Below are 12,547 nucleotides of genomic sequence, written 5' to 3'. Positions count from 1 at the left end.
AAAAAACATTTCTTTCCATCCCAGTGACATGGAAAATGGTATTAGCTAACTTGCAGTGATAAAACAGCTTCAGAGTTTCTTGTTAAGAATGAACATTGTGACACATTGTCTTTCAGGCATCTGACGCAATCTTTTCAATGATCACAGCAGAGGATGTGGATACTGCCTGCTGTTAAACATTTCTGTGTGTAAAATGTTTCTGACTTTATCCCACCAAAGACACATACAGCTGATTAGAGTTAGCAACATACAATCTGAACAATGGAAATAATGAGTGAACTCAAAGGTTAACACAATTCCAAGTTATGTAGCCATTTTTCCTGAGCTTGGAAATTCAAATAAGGACCCAAAATCTCTTTAGTCTTGATTATACTCCTATTAAATCTTCTCTGGGATAAGAAAAAGAAGGGAAACAGCAGCATTCTAATGAGACAAATTCAGTTAGGTTCCCACCAAAAGTGTTAGTAAGAAACATTACAGCTACAATTAGGACAAATTTAATCTGGATGCTGATTTTATCTGGCTTGTTATACAACAAGGACACATTGTAATACCTTTCAGACAAACTGGAACATGCATTCTATGAAGAAAGAAGACAGAACAACATTTCGGATTTGCTATGATTAGCATAAATAGATTCAAATGGATGGGGTTTAAAAAAAGAATTCTCTTGAATTGTTGAATGTGATCAACACCTACCCGAGAGAACTTTGCTATTTGATTTGAACAAACCTTTGTTCACAATATGTAGGACCTTTGTGAAAGCTGATAACATTATTTCCAAGATTAGATACCACCAGACTTTGAAATAATTTTAAAAACTGCCATCACTCAACAGGGTGGGTATGTTTAAATAATTGACTAACTCATTATGGAGAAGCTGAATTATCCCACCCAAGATAAATCAGATCACTTGGTTTTGTCTAATCCCAGCAGACAATGCTAATATTACACTGATCATAATACTGAAATTATTTCAGGTGGGTAGCTGCGTCAGCATGCGTAGGCTGCAAAGGAACAGGTAATAGGTTTATTCCAGACTGGCCTGTCTTTCTTACACCTGAAGAAGGCTCCACAGCGGAAACATGTTTTCTTTCTTCTTTTTTTCAGCATGGAACAAACCTATTACTTGTTCCTTTGCCTACTGAAATTATGTCAGTAAATTAGGGCTTCTTATTGTTTTAAGTTTTTAAGTTCCTAAAAAGCCCTAATATTACAAGGATGCTAAAATTCTACACAGTTAAATCAGCACTTCAGGCCTGAAGCATGGCTGTCTTGTATAATGCATCTGAAACAAATTAATTTCATAATTAATGTTTAAGCTATAGCATCGAGTAATTAGCAGAAAAGCCTTCTTTCTATATTGAAGAGGTCTCTGCTGGAGGAAGTGAGAGGGAATTGGGGAATCTCCTTGAAGCCACACCCCCATACAACTCATCCCTCAATAGACTTTTGTGATTACTTCACACCATTCTCCTTCTTTCAGCTCAAGTGTTGACTGGAGGCATGATTTCACTCAATTCAAATGTAGAAAGAGCCATAGAGTTCTGCATTAAATATTACGAGCACAGTTATCTTCTTTAGACCACCTCACACCTTCTGGACTGAAGCAATGTGACTCGATTCCTTTGATTCTCAATATACTACCCATATTTTGCTACAAGCAAAATTTTAAAAATATGTTCACAAAACTACATGAAAGCCAAACAAATACAAGAGATAAAGCATTCACAAAAACGCCAAAAAAAGTATTTTAGTCTAGATTTTAAAATACAGTACTTGATGTGGTTTAGTTGTTGCACGTTGCTGTCCAGTGAATGTGTGGGTGAGTGTGTGTGTCTGTTTCTCCTTGTGCCTGTTGCTTGCTGAGACGGCTTCCAGCTCCCCCACAACCCTGAACTGAATCAAGTGGTGAGAAAATGGATGGATGTTGCTGTCCATTTCAAATACTACCTCATGTGCTTTGCTCATCAACAGCTCTTAAAAACGGCCAAACTAAGGGTTTACTACCCCACTAAACATACTGGCTTATACAAGGCTCATCCGGCAGATGCTCATCCAAAAGCTTTTCAGAAAACTGTATATAAGAACAAATAACATCACAGAACTGTAACCAGATTATATTGGAAGTTGGAGGAATATTGAAAATAAAATATATACATTTTATATTTAGTTGAGGTTGACGTGACAAGCTTCTGAGAAGCAAAGATTTGCAGAAACTTTTTAAAACTAAGAACGGCGTTAATGAGGGATTACCCTGATCTCTCGGTGTGAATGATGAAAGGTATATCATCCTTTCCTATTCCCTGCTTACTGGAAGCTGGTTAATCTTTAAGTGCAGTACTTTTTAAACCATTCATTATCACTTTTATTTTATTACCTCAGCTTTATTCAGCAATAGATCTCTCAGTCTAATAGACCTCTGCAGATTAATTGTCTCATGTGCTTGACATGTTAACCTTAATTAAAACCATTACGTTTCTTCATCTCTCCATCTCTAGTAGGAAGCAAAAACATTCCTAGTGTTCAATACATTGATACAATGGATCACCTTTTCACAGCTGTTTAGTCAGAAATAAAGGATTGTGAGTGGAGGAGCTCTGCTTGAAGCTCTGTTAGCTGAAGCTGCTGATTACAATCTGAAGGTGGGGTAAATCTGAAACTGAGCACAGAAACAAGTTGGAAGGAAAAAACCTGACCTTTTTCTGGCGGTTTAAGACCATTTACCAAATCACACAAGAGTTAAGCAACATTCTCTCTCTGTGGATCTCTGCATGCTTAGTTAAAAAGAATTGCAGGTCTCATCCTGTTTTCTTACAGACGCTCAGTTTAAAGTTTGTGACCCAGCACTGAGATATTTTGTTTTCCTGGCTCCCCACCTCTGCCCCACAACCACCAGTCAGAGATGTGAAGCAGCCCAGCTCCTCCTGTGGATATGAGCAATGTCAACCCACACAAGTGTCACTCTGACCCATCATCGGACCGCAGAAAACAGGAAATGACCTCCAAATGTTTTTAAATATCAGAACTGATTTATCTTTCATTCTTGTTCGATTCAGCTTTTGATCAAGAAACTGTTTTTTTTTAAAAAGCACTAAAATCTGATATATTGATTACTGCTATGCAGAGATATCCATGCAGGCTTGCCTCTTCACTAATGAAGGGACAGATGGACTTACACATCTTCATCTGAACAGCTGCTCTCCTCCAATTAATGATTTAATCAAGTGACAAGTATTTAGCACTGTAGTGTGATCTGCTACATTGACTCATTACTAGGAGGGTTGCTGGAGGGTGAATGAACTAACACCATTATCCAATTTTAATGTGGCTTCAAATAAAAAGATAAAATGACAGATATTAGATGCATAGAAAATAATATTTACCTGAATTTCCTTGATAATCGTTACTTATGTTTATACATTGAACGTGCCATTTTCTCTTACTATTGGCTCTTCAAAAAAACATCTAACAAACAAAAAAATTGGTTGATACAGTATGTATATCAAAATTAAGAATCAAGGCAATCAAGTCTCAAAGAAATTTGATATTTACTTAAATACTAAACTGACACCTGGGACAAGAGGGTTAGCTGGGAGACCATAAATCTTTTGGAAGTGTGATTCTGGAGATTTAGAAGCACAAATACTCAAATATGGAATTCCAGTCTCACGCAGTTTATTGAACAGGACTCTGTGCTGCACATCTATATAATCCAAATTGCTTTTAAAATCAGTCCTTGCCTTTTTTTACCAGCAGATATCCTCAGAAACAAATTAGTTCAGCTTTCAGACCTACTCAGAAAGGTGAACGGCGCAGAAGCAGACCGACATTACAGAGATGACATCCTTCTGAATCATAAGACCCTAACAGTATTAGATGAGAAACAGAAAGCATTTATAGACCTATTAAACTCAATGTTTTTAAACCCATAAAACGGTCTGCTATAACCTGAATTCTAATTCACACTCAAGTGGTCATTAAACCCATCTCAGACAGGCAAGGACAATAAGTGCACCTGCACTATTTTGAGGAAGAAATGGTCATTCTTTTGCTTCAGTCAAAAGAAATCCAAAAAACACGTTTTAAGTAACGATAATTACTTCATGGTATTCAAATCACTTGAGAGTTCATAAAATGGCATAGTACGATTTCAATATTCATGTCATTCCCTAACTACTAAGACAATGTGCTCAAAGAAATTACTCATAAATTTTTTCTTCCATTACTTGAATACACTGTGATAAAACACAAAGAGGATTAGGAGTGGGAAAGAATTCTCAGGTCTTAGTTAAACACTTTTAATTTGACAGATTATTCTGATGATCTCCTGAACAGAAGAGAGAAGGAAATTATATTTTAATATGTTGAGCTGCAGATTCGTTTCAGACCAATCGGAGGATGAGAAAGGCTCAGGAGTTGTACTGTGGGTATGGGCGGCAGACACCTGGGCCACCCTGTGCTGGCTGTCCCTAAGAAATCTGTCTGTGAGCAGTGCTGGGTTCCTGGTCCCTACTCAATCCAAGAGATTTATGAAATGCTGAAACCAAGTAGCTCTGCAGCTTTTTCTGACTCTAGGCCACTTTCTCTACAGTTTCAGCCACCTCCCACCCCAGTACACTTTCCCTTAAAACACAAAAATGATAGACTGAAACAACAGCCACTCAGGACTTGTACTAAGATTCAATTCATTTCTTTAAATAATAGTAAGGTCCACTGTAATTGCATAAATACAGAACATTCTTAATAGGATAAAAAAATAAGCCAATGTTACTAATCATTATTAGTTGTGAGATAATTATGATTATTATTATTTACATATTCTGCTATTATAGTGACTTCTCTCCTCATTACTGACAGAGCAAAGACAAACTAAAATGATGTTTTTTCATGAATTTCTATTTATCTTCTTTTTGTCAAATGTGTACCTTAAGATTACAGAACTGTACATGAAAAAAATGAATACTAAGAAGCTGGAGTAGGCAAACAAAATACAGACAGATGGAAGAGCAGATCTTTGATTTAAGTACAAAAGAGAAAGCTCTATATACAGTATGCTTAAAATAGAGCAACTGGATATCTGGATAGAGCAATGTTGTTTTACACAAATGCATGAAAAATATATCTTAATAATTAAAATGGAAGTAATATCAGGTGGCGGTTGCAAAGGTATACTAACAGAGAAAAATATAATATCAAGGACAGACAGAAAAAAACAGCATTATGTCCTCACAGGTACTAAGAGAGAATGCAGGCTTCAGGATCTGACCATTACTCATAGAGCAAGTGGAGAATTCATCTTCTGTGACTGCTGCATGCTTTGTAAAAATCCGTGCATACTGTATTTCAAGTAATCACAGTGTCTCACAGCAGCATCAAGGGGACAAAAAAGATCTTTGTTGTCCAGTGTCATGAAAATCACACAGGTCATAGTTTAATGCACCACACAATTTCACAACTATGTGTATTTGAAAGTCAAAACTACATTTATTAATTTATTAATAACCTCCCACTTCTTCAATATTCACCTTCTCTAAGCATTTCATAACAAATACAATTATGAAAACTGGTAAAATATATACTTTTGAAATTCTCAAGGTATTCAATAACTGCACTGGGGTATTCAGTAAAGTGTTGAAATTATATTTTATGATTTTCAATAGCATTCTTACAATTTTCTTTTCAGACCTCTCTGAAGAGTGAAACATCACGCGGAACTTCTCAAACAGCTCACATAGTACATGGTCATTTTTATACACACAATTACAGGTCTGAACAGTTTGAAGACTTTGCAGCCTGAACTGAAACATTAAATGGTATTCATCAAATCAAGTGGTGATGAGAGATTTGAAGTTTACTCTGTCAAATGTTGACACATCAATAGGCAATATTAGGCCTCAAATCAAGTCCAGTGCAATTTAATCACCAGTATAAACCCCCCTGAAAGCAGCTCTTGAATCCTTTGTGCTTGTCACAAATTGGCCATCAAGGTTCACTGACCTGAGACTGATTTGGGCCCTGATGTATAGAGGTGATAGGCCAAGACACAGTATAAACCACTGCCCTGTCTACTTCTTCCCAAGGGTGGCTTAAAACAACAACAACAACAACAACAACAACCACCTTATTTTACAAAAGAGCAGCTTTTAAAAACAGTTTTTTCTTTTATCTTTTCTTGTTCCTTGCAGCTTTCTGAAAAATGAGCAGACTGAGTTTCTATTTTCTGCCCTGTGGGGAATATCATGTTAGAATGAACCCATTCTAACATGAACTGACGGAATAAAAAAGCTACTTCTGCATTTACTGTTATAAAATGAAAAGCTCAATGCAAACATACACATCTACTGTAGGTTCTCCTTCCTAGACTGATGCCCACAGAGCACATACACCAGTACTGTGAAAGCTGACACTAGCAGCACCAGAATGTTCCCTAAAAAAGCAATCTACTCTACATCAAGAACATATTCTCGAACCTTGAAAGGAAAGTCCACCCCTTATCACTGTGTTCTAAGGTTTGAAGCATCATATGCGATTTCAATTGGAGCTTCTTATGAAGTTTATTTCCCTGTTTTTGTTCCTGCTTTTAGGGGAGTAGATGCTGTTAGCTCCTCCTGGCTAGACGGTCTTAATAAGTGACACTTCTCCAACTATGGATGGGTGAACGGCCTGTCAGACAGAGCGAGACTGAGAGTGGGGCTCGAGAGAAGAAAGCGAAGGTGGGGAGAGGGCAGGCTGGTCCACAGACATGCAGGTTAGTGCCCAGCAGCGCAGGAGCCCCAAGCTCTGAGGTGTTCAGTTGGACCAGGTGCTGTCCTACCTTGAAACACGCAGGAGCAGTGTACGGAGGTGGGGGTTGGAACAGTGGTGGCTCTAGTGTGCTAGAGATGTGAGGGTCCCCTCCATCCTGTTTCCTGCAATGTGAGCAAAACACAACAACGTTAGGCACAGGCCTACCTACTGCTGGAGGACATGAGCTGGGAAACCAGGAGGAGACAGAAATCCTCTTTCCATCTCCCAATCCACTTACTGTGTACTGCACTGAAAGCAGCCACAGCCATTTCATTAATGCTGAAAGAAAAGTCCATTTGTTTTACACAGGTTAAGAAAGTTAAGAAAAGGGCAGTAGCTATGTTTGTCCGATGTGTTCATCTATCAGATGGCAACAGCAGTAAAATACAATTGACATGGGTTGTGACTATAATGACGCAACTCATAGTTTTCCTCTATCCTATGGAATCGGTGGAAGGTGGCACAGATAACTTGAAAAATAAGAAGTCTAACCATTCCGTTCTGCATGCTTGATTGGCTGAATTGTTCTGACAGGAGCCTGTTTTTAGACTGGACAGAGTGCTTTGACCTAGTCCTAATGCATTATTTTACATTTGTGACAAAGGCAGAAAAAGAAAAGACACATCCGGATCAGCGAAAACAACCAGTTCTTAAGTTCCTTATCCATTTGCCAAGATCCACACAGAAACCTGGAACAAACCTGTATTACATGTGAAATACACAAGATGCACCAGAAGGCAGAGAAGAGAAAAAACAAAAATAAATATGTAAATAAATAAACAGGTCAGTAATGATCAAATCACCATAAAACTCGCATTTTCTAAGAGCGCAGCAATATACTATGAAATCAACAATGATCTCTCATTATGGCAGAGACCGTGGTTCAAAATCCACATTGGTTGAAATCTGTGATTCGTTTTACATATGGGTTTGCAAAAATTATGAAAACAGTTCAGGAAAAAAGGAAAATATTATCAAGAGAACTGAGATCCTAAGAATATTCTAATAGCCCTGCTGTTCACTATGGGGTTATTCGAAATTATGGTCTAATACCATTAAATGAGGACCTATTTTCTGTCAACTCTAATTGTTTTTCCCCAACAAATGATTTGAAACTTCCTTTATTTACCACTAAAAAGACATACATAGAGTGCGTGTCTCTGGAGAGGTTATTAAGATCTGTCAAATTAGCCATATAGCAAGCTGTTCATACAGTAGGTGGGTGTTGTGTAAAAACACACCAAAGTGAACAGTTTCATCTGACAGGGAGGGGTGTAAATTAGCTCTTCAAATACTGTATATCTCTGTCCTTTGGTTATAACGACAAAGGCAGCATTTTGCATCTGATTTAATATTCCTCTATTAAGTATAATTTATCATCAAAAGATTATGTGGAGTATAGCTGATGAGACATGTCTTTGTAATCACCTAGGTAAAAGAAAATATACTATGATTTAATACTAATGTCTTTATTTTTATAACCGACCCATTCTTTCCAAAATGTGATAATACAGCATCATGTAGGTGCTAGGTCAGAGAAGGAGACTATATATACAGAAATGAAAAGCTGTTACCTTTCTTTTTCAATCTAACCAGAAAGTGACATTTCATTCATTTTTTTCTGAAAGACACTTCAGACATTAAAATTGTGTATTTTGTAACCAGCACTTTGATTAGAAAATAAATGTAAGAAAATAATAAGAAAACTGCTTACATTGTATTGTGCAGTTAGAACTGGATAGGCTATGCTCCTAAAATATTTTGTTCTAGCTACATTTCTAGTTTCTTTGTATGCTACCTTTCATATTTCCCCTAACATTAAATAATTCAAATACCTTTTATTAAAATGTGAATACATGTATTTCAAGAATATCCTGAAGCTATCCTTTTATCTCATAATATCCAAAATTCATGAGGAAAAAATTGAGAAAGAATCATTACTGTTATATAGTATACATGTTCATACCACTGTTTTGAAAAGTCTCTCATTGTAGTCATTAATGAAAAAGCTTACTGAGTGCAAACTGTGATTCTTGTTATTTTACTATAGTTCATTTTTGAGATGTCCGAAGGGCAAATAGAATTAATTTGAACCACTGCACAGCTGACCCTATTTATATAATTCCCTAAACGCACCGTGTGGAGCCCAGGCCAGCCTTTAGTAATCAATATCAATTCACCCAAAAGCCCATTGTGGTGCCTCTCATGCCATTTTCCTCCTCCTTGAAGCCTATTGATAATGACAATTCATAGCAGGTGGGACATTTTGATAAAAAAAATAACAGAGGTGAAGAAGACAGAAATCTGTGCTTTAATTTAGAAGACAGCAGGACATTCGATACTCAGCTTCAATACAAGAAGGTCCATAAGCTTAAAGCACATAGATCAAGATGGCAATTTTTGATTGATCGGTCACTACTGGTGGGGTTAATCACTACTGGAGTTTATCAATGTGTGGAAACCTTCTGGTCTCTGTGGCTTAGGATACAGTATCCCTTTGTCAGCAGGTATGTGTGTGTGCCAGTGTTCCTCTCTCTATGCTTTGGGCTCCATTGAAAGTGCTCTGCTCAGGGTGCCTCTGATTTACCTGCTGATCTACAGCCTTGCCTCAGGATTGTCAGGCAGTGACCCCTGCAATGCCAACACGGCCCCACACAGTGCTGTAATCTGCCTGCCCTTTCAGGCCCGGTGCTTAGCAAGCTGGAGTGCAGGGAGTACTGAGGGGGAGAGGGGGGCGCCTGTGAGCAGGGCATGGCAGAAAACATTGGCAGGGAACCGACATCAAAGGAGAAAACATTCTTTTTTTTTTTGTTTAAATGAATATTTAAACAGGCCTTATAGCCTGCTGTACAGCAGTCAGTACCTCTTCCAAAAACAACCCCCTCCTCCCCTCTCACCATCACACCGCATTCTGATGTCCAAGCCTCCAGGCACACGCTGACTGTGTGAGCACACCACACTTACTCTCATGTTATTATTCTTTACTGCGGCTGCTGTTTCCCTCAGAATGTGTGATCGCAAGGGGGCTTAATCAGCAGTAATATACCCAGCACGCGTGCATTAGCTCTCTGGCCTTTTGATAATGCACGGCTACCCCATCTGTTCCTTCGCCAAATGTCAATGCTAATTGCAGGTAATTACCAGAAATGCTGAAACGTATAGATGACTCTTCTAAATTGTTATTCATCGTGTCAGTGTAAACACCATCTTTTCCCTTCTTCAAGCATCTAAAGCATAGCTTTTGGCAGTGTGAATGGGCAGGAGAATGGAAAAGGAATTTGGGAATGCCTCATTAGAGCGCACGGCAGTGAGGTCCAAACACTCTTTGGATTCGACTGCATGCAGTTCCTGTCAGGACCAGTCACTCCCTGAATAAAAAAGGAAATAGGAAAAATGTGGAAGATTTAAGAACATAATTTCATTGCAGGGTAGTGCAATGGTTGTATTGCCTTGCAGCACAGCGGGTAGAATTCTAGACCTGGGGTGCTGTCTGTGAGGAGATAGTATATTCTTCCCTTGCTCAAGAGGGTTTCCTCCAGGTGCTCTGGCTTTCCCACACAGTCCAAAGCCATACTGGCAGGTGTATTGGCCCTGGTGTGAGTGCCATGCAATGGACTGTCATCCCATCCTTCGTGTACCCAGCCTTGTACCCATTGCTTGCCAGGATAGTTTCCAGGTCCCCTGCAACCTTGTACTGGATGCAAAGATCCGGAAAATGAATGGATGGAATTTCATTGCACAGACGTCTCTTTGCATTCGCCTCACACAAAAGACCTCTACCTGTGTCCTGTTCCAAATACAGAAATGGCCTGTTGTTGTTTTGGTTTAAGGAACTGTCCTTCACTGAAACCACACACCAAGCAAATTTGTAAGACAGACTAGGATATTTAGCTAGTGTAGAGAAGGAAAACAGTTAAACTAAAAGGGCATTAAATGAACTTGAAACAACAAACATCTTTCTTTTGGTTGAAAAGGCCACTGAGGTGTGGTGAATTGCCCGTTATACTAATGGACAAGCTTCCAAGCATAGCCTTAAGACCTCCAGAACTGTTTCATCTGTTTTCAGTCCAAGTAAGATAAGCTAAAATAGCAAAATCTGTTTTTAATACATGCATTCTCACCAGTGTAATTGGCATCTCCATACTTTGAAAAGCTTTTCAATTCCCTTCCTAAATTTGTAAGAACTGGATTATAACACCAGCAGTTTATAATACAAGCCCATAGTGAGCAAATATTAATGAGCTCTTCTACTCTGCCCTTTTAAAGAGATAAACACCATAAGTCCCTTCACAAATAATGGTAAAACATAACCAATTTATTAACACAACATATAGTCACTGAAAATAAAACCCACCACTTACAAGAAAAGGTTTATTAATTCAATTGGCCAAGGCACAGTTTAAATCGAAGCTTTTACCTACTTCAATCACAATAGCACCTTTCCATTGTATTGCTTTTGCAATCTTTAACTGCTGGGGGGTCAAAAGTTTCATTCAGTCTGGGCAAACATCACATTACAAACCATTATAGATTTAAAAGGTACAGATAACTACAGATTCTTGCTTCTAATGAATGTACTGAATGCTACAGATTTAGGAACTGTTCGTTTTATACAACTTGTCAGCCTAACTAGGATATAGTCTTGAATTACAGACTGCTTACGGCTCAATATCTAACAAACAACAGTGATATGAGGCCCCAGGAAGCATTTATTTTGAACAGACAGCTCTATTGAGATATTCTTTATGACTATAGGAAGAAAGGTTGATTAGGTAATTATTATACATGTAATTATCAGCTAATTAGAACACTTTTGAGACAGTACCTCAGTCATAAATGGCTTGGCAACTGTGGAATACCAATTTCTCACTCTTATAAGTAATTTCTAATTAATATTCAATAAAAAGAAGCCTTGCTTCATAGTAATTAGTTTGGGACTCTCGTCACAAACCAAGAAACATTAGATGCTTTATTTTATCATTGTCTAAGCAAAAAGAGAATATACTTAAATAAATTCACATTACTAAAGCTGGGAAGTACAAAACTGTATAATGGTATTGTTGGCAAATGGCTTTATATACAGAAAAATGTTAATGAGTTACGTGGAAAGAATAGGACTAAAAATAAAATACCACAATTTTTTGTTAACAGATGTACAATATAGTTTGAAAAACACAATTGAAAAGCTGTTTTTGGGAGGGAGAAAAAGTGACTCATTGGACCTCAAATTCACTGAAGAGCACTGGCCATTGACAATGCCTGAATGTTTAGTCACAGGAAATAGGAGTTGGTTAAGCTTCATCCTTTATTAATTTTGCTGTCTTTACTGTCTCAACTGGTAGGCTCAGAGTCTCAATCTACCAATGTGTTTAACTTTGTTAAGTAAATATTGCACATCAGTAGCGCAACCTCTTCTTCAGTCTGTACACAGCACCTTACTCACAAAGTTTATCCAGTCTGAGTTGCCATAGCTATTTTTTATATTTCTGTTGATACTGCACATGCAGAAATGCAAGTGACACTACTAAACCAGAGAGATGTGTAAACTCAATGAAATGAAGACTGACTTATGTTCAAGGTAGTAAACTCTTTGAGACAACCCATGTCTGTAACCCACAAAAAGTTTGGAATGGAGCGACTTAGATCATGGCATTTACTGTTTTCAAAGTAAAAGCTGCAAGAGGTATTCATACTATTATTTTCTCAAATATTTTGAAGATTCTTGATCAAGACACTGTTACAAGCAAGATGATAATGT

General features: G+C 37.8%; 1 protein-coding gene across 22 annotated transcripts in view; it reads right to left on the bottom strand.

Moving 5' to 3' along the window:
* LOC148642033 (rap1 GTPase-activating protein 1-like) overlaps positions 1 to 12,547 on the bottom strand; it is a 233,997-nt gene that overhangs the window by 52,117 nt on the left and 169,333 nt on the right. For all 22 annotated transcript variants that reach the window (XM_088617477.1, XM_088617476.1, XM_088617463.1 and 19 more), the window contains one exon: positions 6,818 to 6,911. Coding sequence is in view for 16 of the 22 variants with exons in the window: in XM_088617463.1 (XP_088473589.1) it covers positions 6,818 to 6,911 (94 nt within the window). In the remaining 6 variants the exon portion in view is untranslated. The remainder of the gene's footprint in view (positions 1 to 6,817; positions 6,912 to 12,547) is intronic.

The sequence above is a fragment of the Lepisosteus platostomus genome, chromosome 23 (assembly GCF_059453375.1).
Source record: "Lepisosteus platostomus isolate fLepPlt1 chromosome 23, fLepPlt1.hap1, whole genome shotgun sequence".
NCBI lineage: Eukaryota > Metazoa > Chordata > Actinopteri > Semionotiformes > Lepisosteidae > Lepisosteus > Lepisosteus platostomus.
The sequence above is the reverse complement of the archived record's forward strand: the minus strand, read 5'-3'. Positions and strand labels throughout refer to the sequence as shown.